The 13,506-nt window shown below is 45.0% G+C and overlaps 1 protein-coding gene across 9 annotated transcripts in view; it reads right to left on the bottom strand.

The window, feature by feature from the left end:
• Nucleotides 1–13,506, bottom strand: part of LOC114452641 (nck-associated protein 5-like) — an 84,475-nt gene that overhangs the window by 3,123 nt on the left and 67,846 nt on the right. For 6 of the 9 annotated variants that reach the window (XM_028432096.1, XM_028432069.1, XM_028432087.1 and 3 more), the window contains 9 exons: nucleotides 11,371–11,475; nucleotides 10,566–10,754; nucleotides 7,001–10,458; nucleotides 6,648–6,753; nucleotides 5,895–5,976; nucleotides 3,028–3,336; nucleotides 1,927–2,045; nucleotides 1,714–1,852; nucleotides 1,470–1,645 (listed from right to left, as the gene is read on the bottom strand). In XM_028432096.1, the coding sequence (XP_028287897.1) occupies nucleotides 1,470–1,645; nucleotides 1,714–1,852; nucleotides 1,927–2,045; nucleotides 3,028–3,336; nucleotides 5,895–5,976; nucleotides 6,648–6,753; nucleotides 7,001–10,458; nucleotides 10,566–10,754; nucleotides 11,371–11,475 (4,683 nt within the window). The other 3 variants (XM_028432079.1, XM_028432135.1, XM_028432144.1) reach the window with 3 other exon arrangements.

Here is a 13,506-nt window from a genome sequence, read left to right as displayed (position 1 = left end):
GGGAGAAAGAGAGACTGAGAAGGAGGAGAGGACAGAAGGAGAAAGGGGGCGGGGGTTGCCGTTAGCGGGGCTGTCAGGTGCTGTCAGGATGATGAATGGGAGGCCAGCGCGGGCTGTGAGGGCTCTGATGGGAGCCGCTGAGCTTTACATCACTCTCCTGAGTGTTTGCGAAAGGTTATTAAAGGCGTTTAAATTACCGGGCTCTGACACGGGCCCGCCAAACTTCCCCAAACTAAAGCCAATGACAGTCCGAAGGGAGAGTGGACGCACAGGTGTAACGGCGAGGGGTGAGAGGGTGATGACACTCGGGTGGATTGTCTTTTTTCGCAAGAATAATGCAGGGTAAATGGGTTCAACGGCACTCATCCATCATTATGGTTAGTAATAAGAGTAGTGTCCAAATTAATAGCAGCTCCAACTTCAATCAGTGTTTGGTGGTGAGACAGAGGAGGGGTGTCCACATACTTTTAACAGAAGGTCTATAGTGTTGACTCCCATTTGGAGGCAGCCTCAAGTGGCCACCGGAGGAACTGCAGTTGTAGCCATATATTTATATGTGATGGACTGTCCATGTCCATGTCTAAAAAGGGATTATGACCCGCCCTCTTCTTGGAAATGTAGCCTACCGCATCCAATTAGATGACAGGCAGCTTTTCTTTGTTGTATTCTTGCATGTCAGCTAATGGAGTTGTTCTTGCAGCTCGGCTGCCTCTGCCTCTCCGGTGGGATCCGGAATCCGGAATCACTGGCTTGAACTTTGCTTTGTTAACTAGAGACTGCACAATATGTAATGTAATTCTGACTTCTGTGACCTTGGAGCTTTCTCGCACGCTTTAGGCTGCTGGAGGATCGGTGCTGCTGAATCACTACAACAGCACATGCTCGGAAATTCTAAACAAAGGTCAAGAATCACAAAATGATTTTTTTCCATACACAATTGTTTTTTAAAGTCCTGTTGAGTCAGACCTTTTTTTTTCAGAATATGGATTTTTGAGTCAGGGTTGTTGTTGGGGCCGGAGCAGTGTAAGAGAGGAGCTGTCCCACAGAGGCTGGAGGCCATTTCATGGTCTCTGATCCTCATTTGTCATTCAGCAGTGTTAAATACTCGTAGGCAAATACCGGCTGACACGAGAGGGCGAGACGATCGAAAGCAATTAGGCGCCTTTTTTTTTCTATGAAAATCTGCAAACAATCCCGGTGCCCAGAAAGTGGAGTGCAAACAGCTCCGGCGGCGTAAAAGAAAACCTTGGGAACAAAGTTGACTTTGCAGCTCCGCAGGATTTGCTCTGACTATTTGAAAAGTCAGCAAGGAAAAGGGGAACAATTCAATTTATTCTTATTCATGCCTGAAAGAAAGAAATCCTGGGAGCAGCTTCTTGGAGGCAGTTTTTTTGAATCTCTGCCAGGAAATTGGTTTATTTGTGAAACCAGCACAGGAGATGAGGATGATATTAAGCTTTCACACTCACACTGAGCCTGTCTTCTGCTTTGCTGTCCAGTGACGATTCCATGTGCAACAGGTTGTACTGAGAAATCCTCCTGCCATCTTTCTCCAGGTGCGAGAAGACATCGTGTTGGTAGCAGTCCATGATGGACAGGGATTTCGCCACGCTCCGTCTCTTCAGGGTGTCCTCATTCTGCTCCACTGTAGAAGAAAAGATTGGTTAGACAATAAAAAAGAGGGAGACATTTATAAATGATCTTCAGACAGACCTGAGTCGGTCTTCTTAGCTCTGTCGATCATGGTTTTCTGTGGTGAGGCCAAAGTGCTTCTGGGTCCCTCGGGTTCAGTCTCGGTGTCGCTGCCGCTGCTGCTGCCTGAGTACGTGCACACACGCAGGGCTCGTTCCTGTTTACAAGCATTTAAACCAAGTATAAACATATGCTTTTTTCTACCTATTTGTAGCAGTTTGTAATGTGACTTACTCCAGGCATGTCATGGTCCTCGCCTTTCGTCCTTTCTCTGTCTTTCTCTTTGTCCTCAGTGGAACCCGAGATGTGGCAGCGCAGTGTAGAAAGACTCAACCTCTTGGTCCTGATGGCATCTAACAGAGATTTGGGAATTTGTGTGACTTTCAGCTGGATGAGGACATGTCACACTTCTGCACATATGAATGGAGCTGCACAACATCACAGCTATCAAACATTAATGATGTCCAGCCTGTGATTGTTCTATCTGTGACTCCTGGCGGCCCACATCTAACAGCTTTCAGCTGGCGCTCACCATTATTATCACAATACCTACTGCTGTCTCGGACGAAGGCCAGTTTAATTGTCTCACATTCAGAAATCTCTCTTTCATGTGAATAGCTTCCGATGCACCACAATAACAGGCTGGCTCTCCATCTGTAAAATCTGCATCAAGATTCTCGCTTGTTAAGAAGCAAACAACGCTCCAGACAGAGGAGTTAAACAAATGATGAAGATGCACGAGGTTCCTCTAATCAACTTGTTCCACAGGAGCAGCGCTCGGCCTAATAGCTGCCTCTGCAGGGACACAGGTGAAAATAGATAGTAGTGTCCTGTAACAATAAATCTGCAGGTAGTCTTGTGTTATTGTGGCTTGAATCAGCCCAGTGATTGCGTCCTACCCACCTCTGCTGTGTCCTGCATTACATCCAGCACTGAGGCACAAGTAGTTTTATGATCTACGGCCGTGTTGACATGCTTATCTAATTGCATTTGTGAGTTTTCCTCAGGGGCATGGGAGTGTAACTAAATCTGAGTATCAGATGTCAGTGTTGATGCCTTAGTTTCTGCATTAGCTGAACAAACAAGGTTCTTCTTTTAATCAGGGTTTAATAAACTGAACGGCTTCCTCTTGTCGTCTGGAGCCCTTGAGCAGTCTGGAAGAAAATGTTTCCACTTAAAGCACAGTGACATTCAATATTTCACTTGCTTGCTGTCTGAAAGGTAATGTTTCATGGCTCGGTTTTTTGACGTCTAGCATGTCAACATTTCAATTTAGAAATCGGACTGTATTTGGGTCAGTGGTAAAAACCGTTCATATTTACCGTCTTGACATACCTGAGGATGCTAATTTGGGCAGGCGGCTCTGGGTGTCCTGGCTGCTGCCGCCACAGGACACAGTGGTGTCGGACATGGAGTGACCCATGCTGCCGGTGGCATGCAGGCGGGTTTTTGGAAGGGAAGGCACTTTCACATCAGGTGGTGAGGGGTCAGGGTTAGAACAGGGAGGTTCAGAGGAACAGGCCGTCACCGCATCCGGGCTGGATTCAGATTTTGGGATGTGGCGACTGCTGGCACGAGTGACGGAGTCAGGGAGAGGGAAGGTTCCGATGCCGCTGTCCAGGGTTCTCATCTGACAGCCGGAGCCTAGAGTGAAAGGGAGAGGAGTGTGACGTCTGGGAAAAGCAGGACACAACGACAAAGGAGAAGAGAGGAGGGCTTGGATTTACATGCAGCGGAAGGGGTTGTGAGTAAAAAGGGAATCTGTGGCAGGTTCAGTAACACAAGCGAGTAGGAGAAGAGAGAGAATAAATCATTTTTATTTCATATAGTAATATCCAGTGCTGATGTAAGCTCTATCCTAATCAGACAGTGTTAGTAGAAACATTTGTGGTCGTACACAAACACCTGCTGCCAAACACACACACCCGAGGACATATTCACTGGAGTGCACGCTGGGCCGTAATCAGGAGAAATGACAGCGTGTAGCAGCAGATGGATGCAGTTTAGAAGCCACAGTTTGCAGAGCCTTGACTCAGGCTGGAACAGATGGACAGCCATTCAGCAGAGTCCAGGTCCTTGTAACTGTGAACGCTAAGGGCTGACAGTGACATGGCTATTGCTGCTTTGCAACTTTTTTTTTTGTTAAGTTGGAAAAAACATCTTTTTAAAAAATGTGATTTTGTGCAGCTGTAGCAGGTTTAACTTCCACTAGTCGGCCTTGAGGGTGATGAATCCTCTGCTGCCATCAGTCTCAAAATATTGGGAAGTAAAGCCGGAAAAATCTATTTTTTTATTTTTATTTCATTCGTTTGATATTGACAGGATCTGCTTCTCAACTCAAAGGGATGCAGGGGCACAAACTGTAGATTGCAGAGCTTCAATTTTTCCACGATTGGTAACGTCTGTGTGCACACAACCATATTTTAATTATTGTAAAATTAATAACTAATTCCTATTTACGTCATCATGTTTGTGTCAGACAAAAGACACATGTGAGTGTTTCTACTTGTAGCTGTTTCTATAGAGGTGCAGGACTTTAGCACCCACACTGCTAAAAATTGTGGAGAGAAAAACAGCCAGGAGAGGTTGATGTTTATGTTTTTGTGTGTCAGTACCTGTAAAAAATGAGAGTAAGTGTGTGTGACACACAGATGGCTTGCAAGGACGCTCGCATGTCCTGGAATAACACAGAAACTAAGTGCATGTTTTTGTTGACAGGCGCACAAATGGAGCATGCTTTAATGTTTTTCCTGTGTGTGAGGAAAAGGAGAGCCATACATTACACAGGGGTATAATTGAATGCCAAGCCTGGCAGTTCAAAATGCCCCCTATAACCAAACTATAACAAGGTCCACGGTAATTCTACCCAGAGGGAACAACAACTGGACATAATCTAGTTTTTCATGAGCTCCCTATCACTTCTGTATACAGGCTCCAGGGTTTGGGAGGAGAAAGCTGCTCTGTTGATACCTCCACTGTGCTAAATTGGCTTTATGCGATGAAGAGGTGTCAAAGGGAAAAGAAAGAGTCATCACTAACTGCTATAATCTAATCTAGGAGGCAACAATTAGATGGAAATTTAACACAAGTTGTAAAGTCACATCCAGCAGCTGCTTTAAATCTATCGCTTTGTTGCTTGAAAGTAAGTTTTGAAACCCAGAAAACATCAGCACGAGCAGAAGTAATTGCTGAATTATTGCTATTGATCAGCAGTGCCATCAAAGCCCTGCAGATGTATTAGGGTCATTCTGAGCTGTGCATCAGTCAAAATGTTATTTATCGTCCCTCTACGAGCAAAGAGACTGCCCCTGTGGGGGGAATTCTCCTAATATACAATAGCTGACCAGTGTAGAGTGAACTTTAAAGCCCACATTCATAACTCCAGCATGGATTTTGCTCAAGCTGCTTGCATCATAAACTAAACTATTGGTTTGATGGATGTGTTTACCTGACATTAAGGCTGCAAATGCTGCACTTTGGAGGGACGTGACATTATAGCAGCTGTGGCTGAGGAGGCTGGAGCCTTTATGAAATATTTAATTTTACACTGTCTGGCAGTGCTTAGCTGGCCTAATATAAAGAAGGCAGCCTGCTAATCACAGGCAATTAAGCGATTTATTTTTGTCGCCATGACTCTGACCTGTCATGAAAATGTGGCTCAAGTATTTTAATAGCCAACAAATATGAGTACTTTTACATCCATACAATTATCTAGATTTATATTTAATTTTTAAAAAAATATTTAGCTTCAATTTTGGTCCCCAGTTACTGACATCTTCTCTGATCTACAACTCCTGTCAGGGAGCAAAAACAACAATCATTACCCCATTATGTGATTGCATCTATTTTCTGTGCCAGTGTTTTTTTTTCCAGGTTCAGGCATTGTAAAATATCACGAGGCTGCACATCAATCCCTGCCAGCGATGTTGTTTTGCAGGCCCTATTTCCCTACAGTAATGGTGAGCGGTGCGGCGAGGAGTGAGTTGTCAATCACACGGGGAACTGTAAAGACGTGTTAATGCTCTATAGCATCGGTTGATTGGTAAAAAAAATTGTGCAGATATGAAAACCAGTGGCTTAAAACAGAAGGACTTTTCACAGAATTAAAGTAAAAAAGGGAGTGACGTCAGCATTTATTTAAATATTTGCTTGCTATTTTTTGATGAAATATCCCTTTAGGACTAAAGGTCATTTTAGCTTACCTATCAGGTGGTCTTGACAAGCTGTGTCTGGGATGTGTCCCTCTTCCTTTTCAGACCTAATCTTCTGAGTCATTATTAGAGTCTAGAAGATGAACAAAAGCAGGTATAATACATACAATGCTGCATAATTCAAACAAGACAAAAGATGAGGTCATTGTTTTACGTAAATTAGGGTATTTTAAGAAAACATGGTTTGAGCTGCTGTGTAAAAGGAGCTTGTAGGTCATGAAGTGTGCCTCCCTTTGTTGTATTTCTGTGGGGAGGAGATAGAAGAGGAGAGCTTGGAGGATGGTATTAAATGGCCCTTTTGTCAAATTGAGTGGCTGCGATAAGGGGCTCCTCCATGTTATCGGAATTCCACATCACCTGGATTAAATTTCCTACATTATGCAGTGAGACTGACAGTCCAGACTGCTCCTTTTACCTGCTTTTATTACAGCTGTCTCACTCACAAATAATGAAAAATCAACCTGCATGGTCGTAATTTTAGCTCTGATACTTGCTCGGCCTGATGCTGTGAGATACAGCTTGGTCTTGTGGAAACAACAACAATAATAATGAAAAAACAAAAAAGTAGGCGATGAATTGTTGAGTCAGAACACAATGTGAATCAATAGTCATCCTTCAGGGGCTGAAGAGGCGGCAGGCTGTGGATGAACATGTACATACAGTACAAGTATGAAAACCTGTGGGGGATTCTGCATGTGTGCATGCACAACAAACAAACAAGCAGAAGAGTTCTATTGCACTTACAGCAGTATCTGGACACATCTCCATATCTCCCTTCATTTCGCTGTGTTTCTTGGGTGTGGAGATCCCAGGCGGCGATGCAGACATAGAGTTGCCCTTCACAGCAGTCCTGCGAGGACATAAGATTTGATCAGATTGTTTTTTTTTTTTACATCAGTGTGCCTGGCACCTCTTTTATCAACTCAAAAGTGAGACTACTGATGAATTGCATCGACCTGTTCATTCGCATCATGAGCACGTCAACACATATGTTTGACAATCTTCCATTAAATTGTGACTATTGGAATGATAAAGTGTAAAAAACACAACAGGAAGTGATCAACAAAGCGTCCAATCAGCTGATTTTTTTTACCCACCTGCCAAGAAGCTCCTTGACGAACTGGTCTTTGCCGATAAAAGCTGTCGTGCACTGGATCTGGCTCGCAATCTGACCCATCTGGTTGTTGCAGTGGTCCATAATGGAGCTCAGCTTGTTGTTCACCTCAGACAGATTCTGCACCTCCTGCTGGCTATCATTTTTCTTCTTATCCTTCTTTTTGTCAGATTTGATCTGTTTACCTCCAAGCACTGATCCGATCTTCAGCTCCTTCTTCTCTTCCTTCCCTTTGGGGGATTCGGCTTTCTTGCCACTCAGAGCTGGAAGTTTGCTTTTGCGAAGGCCGAACCAGTTTGCCAGAGAGGGACCTGTCTTCTGTTTGGCCTCGTTTGCAGCGACCTTTTCCTGTTCTTGACATTTCTGCACATTTTCCTCAATTCCCATCATGACTTTCTCTTCAATAGTGCAGGCTGTTGGGCTGTTTTTTTTCTCCTCTGCGTCCTGGGGTTTGTTTGGTGAGTCTGGCTCGTTCGGGGTGGTTGCTATGCCTTCTGAAACTGGAGGCTGATGAGATGGATGAGAGGCAACTTTTGCAGGCTTATGGATGTTGACACCAATCCTGTCATTAACGGGTAAGCTGCATGCCTCTTTCTGAGGTGAGGTGATTGCCTCTGCCTTCCCCGTGCCCTGTGACCCCTCTCCTTTGTAGCTTGATTTCATTCTCTCAGGGATGATACTGTGACCGTTTGACCCTGTCATGCCTCCGTAGTGGCTAAGCCTGGTCCTGGGGAAATGAAGAGGGCTCTCAGCAACACTTGGTGCTTCTAATGAACTCTGTCTTGTCAGAGAGTTCCCCCTTTCACCTGAGTTGGTGATGATCTGAGTTCGGATCTTTCCTGGCCCGTCTAGAACATTGATGTTAGGTTTTTCAATGTAGTTGGTGCTGAAGCTCTGGCTACGGGCTTTGGCCCCATTCATCCCTAAGGCCGGTTTAAGATGAGGTTTAGTAGTGACAGATATGGATCTCCCGAACAGTTGACTGCTCTGTTTCCCCTTATCGGCAGCATCCCCTTCATCTGGCAATGCAGAAGCACGCACTTCCTCTTCCAGTAACCTACACTGGACTTCACCTTTCCCCTCTGTTACAGACATCTTGGGCGGTGAATCAATACTGTACGCTGGCTGCAAGCTGTCACACTGTGTAGAAGCATTTGAAGTCACAGTCTCCTTGGAGACTGAGTTGATATGATCTTTCTCTTGTTTGCCTGGTACAGAGGGACTATTTTTATGGCTAGGGGGAGATTTTAGAAATGCTTTAAATCCCATTGGGATGCGAGTCTTTGAGGCTTTTTCTGCTGCGTTTGGAGACATGATAACTGAGCCTGGCGGACTGACTACAGCTTTACCGCTCTGTGGCTCTGCCTGACCTTGAGAGGTGTCCTGAAGCGATATAGGTAAACTAATAGAGGTCTTCTGCACTGACTGATGAACATTTTCATGAGTCGATCCTCTCTTACTTGCAAATGAGTTGTGGGAGGACCCTCTGAGGGCACTGTAGGGAGGAGGGACATTCTTTGAGCTTTTAGGTGCATTTTCAGATTCTCGAGCACACCCTGAGTTTCCAGAAGGGAGGTAGTCTTTTGTGGACATCCGTTTGGAAGCGCCTTTTGTAGGAGTCTGAGTCATGGCAGGGGACTTTTGAAGGTGCTGACTGGTTTTTTCGACCAGTTTCTGAGGTGCAAGTGCAGTCCCGTAGCCTGCGTCCAGATCTAAAGAGTCTTTGTCCTTGATGGGTAGCGTAGATTGCATATTTGGTACAAGTGAGGTGTGATAGCTTGGGGGAGGGCCCCTCACAGTGGTTGGTGTGGATGGTTGAGCCGCCCCAGTTTTATGTGCCTGAGGTGACAGTTCGTAATTTGGTCTGATCAGTAAGGAGGTGGTGCGGCCTGGGGGAGGGGGAGGAGAAGGGGACCTGAGTTTGTTTTTGCCTGTTTCACAGTGTTTATCTCTGGTTGGCTGTTCACCATTGTCAGCGTAATCCAAGGGCCTCCTTGAGAGGTGAGGGGAACTGGACGAGGGACCTTTACTCCATTCAGCCCTGCTGGGGAGCTTGGAGTTCACCGCCTTCGGGCTCTGTGAGCAGGTTCCTGGTGCCTTGATGAATCTGGACACTTTTGCTGGAGATTTCTCCTGAACAGGTGGTCCTAAGTTTCCACAGGTAGTGAGTTCAGTGGTGGAGCCCTTAGATAATCTCAGAGGGGATCCTGTAGGCTTGTTACGACCCGGTATCTTTGAGCTACTGGACTTGGGAGCAGCTGCATCATTCATGAGAGGCATGGATTGCCCTTTATTGGCGCGGTTGCTAGGTGGTTTGATTAGCTTTCTTTGAGGAGTCAACGGCATCGACAGTCTCTCTGCACTTCCCTCTCTGCTACTGCTTGCTTTGCGAGTCCTAATGTGATATTCGGAGGGTTTCTCTGGGGATTCAAGGACAGTGTAGTTTCTTACATTTGCAGATTTTTGCCTCGTGGGCCTCTCTTGTGGGACAAGTTCTGTGTAATCAGGGATGACTTTGCTAATATCATTAGCATCTGCTGTGAGCTTCTGAGCACAGAGTTCAATAGGCTCTCCTTCCGCATCAAATATCGCCAGTATGCTCTCCTCAGACTGGGTGCACTTGGCTGCTTTGGGTTCCTTAATTAAGCTAAAAGGCCGGGGCCTCCCATCGGCAGACTGGGTGCGCCCCTGGTCTCTCCTCAAGCATTGCTGCTTAAGCAGCTGGGCCGCATCCCTTGACAACCTCTCTGCTTGCTCTGGCGGCTGGCTAAAGGACACTCGGATGTCACTGGACTCAGAGATGAGCTCCTCTGAATCGTCCATATCAGAGACATGATTGGGAACCTCAGCGTCAGCAGGTTTGGAGTGCAGCAAGGACAATCGCGTAAACGCTGATTTCCGTCCCCCCTCTGGAAGAAAACTGTTGATGAAACTCATGAGCTTCTCAGGACGCTCTTTTGAGTCGTAGCCAGGAGGATGTTTTGAGCCTCCAGCTTCACTCTCCTGCGTCCCCTCCCAGCTGCACAAACTGTCTGAGACGCTGTGTGACAGCTTTTTGGAGTGAAACCAGTCATCCTTAGTGGGGATGTTATCTTTACAACTGGCCAATTCATCATCTGCATCATCAGAATCATAACAGAAATGCTTTCCCCGTGCCGCTGACACTCTGGCAACATGTGCAGGCTTAGACACCCCTTTGCTGCTACTTTTGATCCCCAGGGAGTAGATGCCCTCGTTGGAGTTCATGCAGTCTTTGTAGCCTGACTTGGAGACCTTGGATGAAGAAGAGGAGCTCCTGTGTTTCCTCCTCTGGAGCTTCCTCAGTCCCTCAAGTATGTGGCTCTCCTTACGCCTCGTCGGCAGCTGCTCCTCCGGGAGGGCGCAGATATTACTCGGGGCTGAGGAACCCAAACTCAGCCGCTTCTCCCAGGTCAGAGATGACTAGAGGGTGAAAAAAATAAAGGGTCACTCTCATATTTTAGCATAACTTTCTTACCATCATAAAAAGCAAAGAAAAAAAAATCTCGTAGCTGATGAATTTATTTTACCATTTTCCCACAGGAGCGTCCATCATTCCAGGTGTATGAGCCGCTGGAGAATTCACTGCATGCACTTGACAGGGACAGCTCACTGCTGCTGCAGCTGCTGCGTGGGTACACAGGTGCTGGCACTGTCAGACTTAGCTGGCTGAGACACTTGGCCACAGGGAGACCTGCCTTTCCATTCAGCTGAACCTCCTGCGGGAGACGGAGAAGACGATTATTCCTGTTCCGTGACTTTGTTGCATATCTAATTGTTACCTCGCTGCTGATTCTGTGATGGAAGATGTTTGACAGAGCAATCAGATATTCTTTGAATCAATCAAATTTTCATGTGCAACCACTAAAAACATGGCAGATGTTTACCCAATTAGTGTCGCACTGCAGACAATTTGATGATTATTTAAAAAAGGGGATATATTTGTGCTACATTTATGCATTTATAATTCACTCCAAGGCTCTTATTACTCCTCAATACACTTGATGTGTGGTAAAAGGCTAAGAAAATAGAGAAAACTTTTTTCAGGCTTTAATGCATAATACATAAGATGACTAATGTACCACTGTTTCCTATGGAGTCATTTTTGGAGTCCCAATCGATGGTTTTCTGGTAACATGACAAGGATTTATTCCTCTTAGTGCCAAGTGATACTGCCATCTCTTCCTGCTGGGAGCACAGGAGGGGTCATGGCTTCAGATTGTTAGGTCTGTATTTTAATATCTTGCAATGATTTCTTGAAGCGAGATGGGTGGAGGGTGGGGTGGGGTTTTTTATGGTATCGCACGTTACGGCTAAAGAGGAAAAATGCATTACGTTAGAGGGAGAGTCTGAGTTCCTGGAAAGTAGGAAGGCCTTGCTTCGCTCTGGCTCCAGGAGCAGATCTGCAGCAGACAGATCCATGATCCGAGAGTGGAGTTTCTGAAAAAAACGGAACACTGAATTAAGACAAGTATAAAATAAAGCAGCAAAAATAAGAAATTTGGATTAAATACGCTTAAAATATATAAGCAAAAAGTGGCTCAGATATATAACCCATTTGATTCTCTCCACTGGCACCACAAAGACCCTCATACTTCCCCCTCAAAGTCATTAATGTCATCGTCCAGAAAAAAAAATTAATGTGAATAGGAAATAATTGCATCAGGGAGTAAGGGATTCCTCTGAATTTTTTTTTATTCATTTGCTCGTCCACACTCTCTACTGTTATTTAACTCTTGTGCTTTAGAGGGAAGGATACAAAATCAAATGCATTTCCACATATTAATCTCCGGACTTAATTACACTGGATTCCCTGTGCTCAAATTAACTCAAACTGGAAATACACAGTAACAAAACACTTGATCTTACCCTGCCAAGAGTGAGACTAATGCTCACTCAGGGAGTATATGTATAGACCTTGTGAGCTATGCTATATTTCAGTCTCTTTCTGCCATCAAAGTAAAAACTCCTGCTGTGCAGCTAGTGACAGAAGAAGAAAAAATATCTGTCAATTAAATTGCAACCTAAAAAACATCACTTCCAGTAAAACTGAGCTCTAATTTTTCACAAACATCTTTGATTCTTTTTCCAAAAAAACAGTCTTCTTTTGTGTTTTTGTGGGAAAGACATCCTCCTGAGCATACCAACTTTTTTTCCCTTTTGTCTCTCTAAGAACAAACAACCTGCAACACTTTGCCGGTGGCCAAAACAAAACCAACCTACGTTTTCCAGCAAAGCATAAAAAAAGACACTCTCACTTGTTTTTGTGTTGTTGTATTAAGCTTGTGAATAAGCTTTCAAAGAGATTTTACCATCGACAAATGCATGGTAATGGTGCTGTGGAAACATATCGATGCTCTTTGTTCAGTGCTCTTTCTGCACAGAGGGCAGTCTTACTGACTATTTAGGGATTCCTCCCCACACAGGACGCTTGAAGTTCAGGTTTTACATTGCACACAAAGTTGTCTGGCATTCACGTACTTCCCAAATAACTCCCAAATTCTCTCTCAGCAATGAGATTTGTGCCCTCGTGCCGCATCGGCCAGGCCTCCCTGCTGCCCGTACAGGATGGGAGTGGCTGAGGTTGTCACGGGAGGCTCTGATCTTATCGTTGGGTGCTGGATTTCACCTCCTCAGCATCCTCATCAAGCATTCAGTCAATAGTGTCACAGGGTCACGGTGGAAAGATGGTTGAAGGAAATGGTAGATGGCAAGGCCGACTGTACGCCTATTGAACTTTTGGAAGTTCAAGGCTAAGTTAAAAATGTTAATTGCAAAAGATCCTATTAATGCATCAAGACTGTAATATATCATGCAAATATTGGCCTTTTATTGACCATTAGGTAATGTCTGGAGTGATTTCATTGGCCTGCGAGCCGGTAGAGAACTTTTGTGATGCAAAACGCTTCCTGCTTGTGTAGCTTTTGTTTTGACAGTGGTCATATTTCATGATAATGAATATCAGCCCAGAATAGCAGCAATAGGCAGCTTCCAAACATATTTGTCAGTATTGGCACCAGCTGTCAAAAACTCATCAGCCGAACTGTCCCGCAACCACACAACAGCAGCTACACCTGCACACACACACAAAATCCTGCTCACATGCGTGACCTGATCTATATGTCTGACTCATCACGACGGCTTTACTTAAAGCTACACACAGCCTGCTGTTTATCAATAACTAAAAAGCAGCATATTAATGTAAATATCACCTGTTTAAAGATGTTTTGTGCAGCACATGTTTACCTAAAACTGCATGAACAATAATGAGGTATTGCTGCTGTGTCCTGAGCTCCGAGGGACCTTAGGAAAAAACATGCATTTGTCCCAGTAATGGTTGACTCAATTGCCGCTCGCCTGTAATATTTGATGAGCGGCATAAGCGGCTGTTACTCCACACCTTGGCTTGCAAATTGGTTTGAGCTAATGTCAAATTTCCCTGAAATGTGCCATTTGTAAGGGAAAACCAGT

Source organism: Parambassis ranga, chromosome 2 (genome assembly GCF_900634625.1).
Source record: "Parambassis ranga chromosome 2, fParRan2.1, whole genome shotgun sequence".
NCBI lineage: Eukaryota > Metazoa > Chordata > Actinopteri > Ambassidae > Parambassis > Parambassis ranga.
Note: the sequence above shows the minus strand (reverse complement) of the source record. Positions and strands in the feature narration are given on the sequence as shown.